Source organism: Gracilinanus agilis, chromosome 1 (assembly GCF_016433145.1).
Source record: "Gracilinanus agilis isolate LMUSP501 chromosome 1, AgileGrace, whole genome shotgun sequence".
NCBI classification, from domain to species: domain Eukaryota; kingdom Metazoa; phylum Chordata; class Mammalia; order Didelphimorphia; family Didelphidae; genus Gracilinanus; species Gracilinanus agilis.
The window spans coordinates 595,578,209-595,583,007 of NC_058130.1; the positions used below are offsets into that span (position 1 = coordinate 595,578,209).

At 47.5% G+C, this 4,799-nt stretch overlaps 1 protein-coding gene across 1 annotated transcript in view; it reads right to left on the reverse strand.

Moving 5' to 3' along the window:
- The window catches only part of E2F3 (E2F transcription factor 3), a 95,635-nt gene extending 94,351 nt beyond the window's left edge, over positions 1–1,284 (reverse strand). Inside the window, exon 1 of the mRNA XM_044667447.1 lies at positions 898–1,284. Within this exon, the coding sequence (XP_044523382.1) occupies positions 898–1,284 (387 nt within the window). The remainder of the gene's footprint in view (positions 1–897) is intronic.
- Positions 1,285–4,799: the final 3,515 nt, after the last annotated feature.

Genomic DNA, 4,799 nt, shown 5'->3' on the forward strand with positions numbered 1-4,799 from the left:
AAGAAGGCCGGGGCGACTGGGCCACGCGGGTGCTGCCACGATGTGCCCCAGCCGGCTGCACCAGCACCCTTCCCCCCTCACCCCCCAAACGCACACACCCCACCCCCACTCGGCGCTATCCTTCCCGCGCCGCCTCCCCCAATCCTCGCCTCTCCTCCTCCTCCTTCAGTTTCTTTGTTGCAGGGAGTTACAGATCCCAAAATGTCTAAAGCGCGAGGCAGCCAAAGCCCGCGAGTGCCGGGCATTCAGCCACCCCCCCCAACCCCCCGCCACCGTCCATCAGGAACCCCCACCCACTCCAGGCCTTCTCCGAGAGCCCCAGGTCACAAATGGGGCTACAGGACAGAAGGCAGGGGTGGTGAGAACTGGGCAAGCCTCTTGTCAATGTCCCAAATCTCTCTTAGTTTTTCCTCTTGCAACAGCCCCCCCTCACCCCACTTATTAGCTCCCTTCCCCCCAACTTCTTCTTCATCCGGGGCGTGACCCCTTCCGACGCCCTGAGAAAGAGGAAGCTTCGGGGTTTTAGGGGGGTGGGGTAGGGGTTGTGGAAAAAGTGAAGAGAGAAAAGATCTGGGGAGGAGGGGGCACGAAAAGTTTTCCCGTGTTTCACGTCGTTGGTGCAAAGCCGAGCCACGATGCTCCCCGGGAAGTGGGAGCTAGGAATGGGGCCGGAGGTGAAGAGCCTCTTAACAATAAATCCCTGTCCCTCTGGGGCAAGAGCTGAAGCCCAACAATGCAGCCCACCAAGCCCCAGTACTTTAGGGGGTCAGGGGGGAGCAGAGAGAGCTCCGTATTCCACCCCAAGTCCTGGACATGCACATATGCCTATCCCATCGCGGCCTGGGAAGGTTGGAGGGGGATGGAGGACGGATGGGGGTAGAGAGGGGGGGGTATTACCGGAGGGCCGCCACCGCCGCCTCGTCCTAAGGCTGGTTGCTGTTGCAGCAGCCCGGCTCGGCTGGAGGGTCCGTGCGGGGTGGAGTAGAGGAGGCTGCCGGCAGTCTGCTCCACGCCGGGAACATTAGTGTGCTGGGGGCCGGCGGCGGCACCCCCACTTTGGAGGGAAGAGGAACAGGAGGAGGAGGTGGTGGTAGTGTTCGTGGTGAGGATCTGGATGTAAGTGCCGGGGGCGGCGGCGGCTGGGAAGCCCGGGCTGGTCAGCAATGCCCTTTTGTCCATGGAGGCTGCAGCAGCGGCGGCGGCGGCAGCGGCGGCGGCCGCCCCCTCCCCACCCCCGGCGGTCACCAGGAACTGCTCCAGGGCGGGTTGGATCCCCTTTCTCATCTCTTGCGCGTGCTCTTTTTTATTGCTCTAATTATTTATAATGTTTTTTTTTCAATTTCTTTTATTATTTTCAGTCGGAGTTTCCCGGTCTCTCCTCCGCCTTCTCTCCTCCCCGCCGGGGCGCTTCCAAGCCCCCTTTCTCTTTTTTTTCTTTTTATTTCTCCGCAATGCACGGGCCCTGGGGGCCAAAAATAATCAGGGCTCCAGAGAGAGGAGGGTCCCGGCAGCACAGATATCGGACCGTGAGGGGGGATGGAGGCGGCGGGGGCAGCCGATGCAACGGATTGCGAGGAGGCGGCGGCAGCCCCAGTGCTGCGGCCGGCAGCTGAAAAATGGCTCCAGGAAGCTGCTGCTGACAATGAATGAAGGGATACGGTTTACGCGCCAAGGTCCTCCCGCGAAACTCGGATTTCCCGCCGGCTTTTCAAATCACATCTGCATACCTCCGCCCAGCAGCCGGCCCCTGGCAGTCTCCACAGTCCATTGGTCTCCTCACCCCCTTCCTCATTCCCAATCACGGAGCCCAGCCGGGGCCCTCAAGACTCTCATTGGCCAGGGTGCATCACGGTTACCGAGGCGACAGGGGTTTGATTTGCATACGTAGCTTCTATTGGTTGCGTGCTAAGGAGGCTTTTTTCTTTGCCTTTCCTGGCTTCAGTTCACCCCGCCCAGAGGAGACCCCTCCCGGTCCAAGCCCCACCCCTTTCCCGCCCCGCCCCCCCCAGCTCCGCTGACCTAGGATGAGAAGTAGGGATCAGTGGATTGTGTGCGTGGCCGAGGAACAAGTTTCATTTTTGAAGATTTCCAAGGTGACCGTGAGGATAGCTCGGTTACTCGGTTTCTTTTCACCGGAGACTGTAATAAACTGAGCAACAACGGGAGATTCATCTAACCCAACACACGTGCTATTTGCAAGTTAGACCATGTGGACGATACTTGACAGGTGGGAGTGAGAGCCCTTTAAACCCTGGGTCGCCTTTCTCCTTCCTGAAACCCAATCAATGCCGCAGCAGGAGTTGATCATGAGGCAGAAGCTGACAGACAGAAGCATGTGGGCATATAGAATCGTGGGGGCAGAAGGTTCAGCGGACATTATGCGAGCACCTTTTACTTAATATTCAAGATGTTTCCCCGATATCTTCATTATTAACGTGAATTGTGTTTAAATTAGACCTAAGTCTGAATATTTTGCAAAATAAAATTTTATTATAATATTGTTTTCTGGATGGCAGACATCTTTTTTTGACACATGAGCACATGTTGCAGTTAATCAGTACCAGCCTAAGAAGGCTGATACTCAAATGCCAAACCTAGCCAGGCAGTAATCTAAGGAAGTACTGTGCACACACCATTATGACGTTGTATTCCCAGGGAACATTGCACCTTGGGACGCTGGTGTTTTGTAATTGTTTTATCTCGTAGGTGTAATAGGGAAGTTCTCACTTTGAAAAGAGAGTCCTTGGACAGTTATAAATTCCATAAAAGCCCTTACAGGGTTAAAAATAACTAAGAAAATAAAACTAAAAAATGTCATTTGAAAATATTACTATTCTGCCATCAAAATAACTTCTGCATAAATAAAAAGATTTATGGGTATCAGAATTGAATAGTTTCTTTTGTAATGATGCACCAAATGCTTGGGCCATCCTGTTGTCAATGGAAGATCAAAGATATTTGAGGTATGTTTCTGCAACCATTATTTTATATTTCAAGTGTTTAGAATGATCAAAGCATCTATTTATGCATTTAATAGTACTAAATTCTAATTGATCTAGATGATGCTCTTTTTTTTTTTTAAGATTGAACAAGTGATTTCTTTGATATATGGAAGGGGGTTGGGTGGGAAACTCCCTCAACCAATGCAGAATAACACATGGACAGCAATTTAAAGTCTTAGAGAATTGCATGCTTAGAGGTTAAGTGATTTATCCAAGGTCACAGAGATTGAAATACAGGTTTTCCTGACTCAGGGGTGGGTCTTCTATCTGCTTCACCATGGCTACTTTTTAGATCTTATTAAGACTTTAAAAAAAAAAAGACCCCTCCCTTCCTTCTTAGAATCGGTGCTGTGTATTGGTTCCAAAGCAGAACTATAAGGGCTAGGTAATGGGTGTTAAGTGACTTTCCTAGGGACAAACATCTACTAAGTGTCTAAGGCCAGATCTGCACCCAGAACTTCCTATCTCTAAGTCTGACTTTCAATCCACTGAGTAACCTAGCTGCCCCAGCAAATCCACTTAATCCTAATAGATATTTATCCAGTATCCAAATTAAAATTTAAAGAGGGCCAGTAGAGGATGGATAGGGAAAGATGAGTGATGCTAAAAATGTGTGATGTACAAATAATATTTTATCTACATATTTCTGAGTTTGTATTGTACAATTCTAGCAAGTACTCTGGTCTTTCTCACTCTTCATGAAGCTGGTTATATCTTCCTCTTGCTGTTCTAGTGGTAAGGGATTGATATGTTTCTTTCCTAATTCTTGGTGTGGTTAAATTTAAATCTTCCCTATGTTAATCTCTAGTGACTTGCACTATAGTTCTATTTACTCAATTTATATCAATTAACTTTTACAAAGGGATATATGTATATTTTTAATTTCATTTATTTACTTATTTATTTTAGAATATTTTTCAATGGTTACATGATTCATACTCTTTCCCTCCCTCCTCCCTCCCATAGCCAAAGAGCAATTCAACTGGGTTTTACATGTATCATTGATCAAGACCTATTTCCATATTATTAATATTTGCAAGAGTGATCATTTAGAGTCTATATCCCCAGGCATGTCCCCATGGAACCATGTGATCAAACAAATGTTTTTCTTCTGTGTTTCTACTCCCACAGTTCTTTCTCTGGATATGGAAAGCTTTCTTTCTCATAAGTCTGGAAGGGATATATATGTGTGTGTGTGTGTGTGTGTGTGTGTGTGTGTGTGTGTGTGTGTATGATATAACAATAATAGAAGTACAAATAGTTCCTTTCACAATATTTTGGGGGCACACTCACTTTCCCCCAGGAGCCTTCAGTCTTTAGTCTCATATTATGATTTCTACGAGGCATTGGTCTCACTACATTTTCATCTAAATACAAATTGCTGCTGGATGACCTATTCTATCAACTACCAATGGACTGGGTCCTAAAGATTGCTTCTTTATTGTTGGTGCTGGACTGACTGTAAAACCTAAATGGACTACAGTTCTAGACCTTGGGTGACTTCTCTCCTGAACTATCAAAAGTCATAGCCTCCAGTCTCCTTCACCTAAAATGAGAGAACAAATGCTGAGGCAAAGAACTATGGAGTTCTTGGTTTCAGAGTGAGAGGAAGACAAGTATCCTTTACACAACTGTGTATGCATTTATGTGAATAAAAACAAATAAGGTAAAGTAGAGTTTTGTTTTTTTTTCACATGCAGCTAGGTGGTAGAGTACTGGATTTATAATAAGGAAGACCTGAGTTTGACCACTACCTCAGACATTTACTGGTGTGTGAATCTAGGCAAGAAACATCAT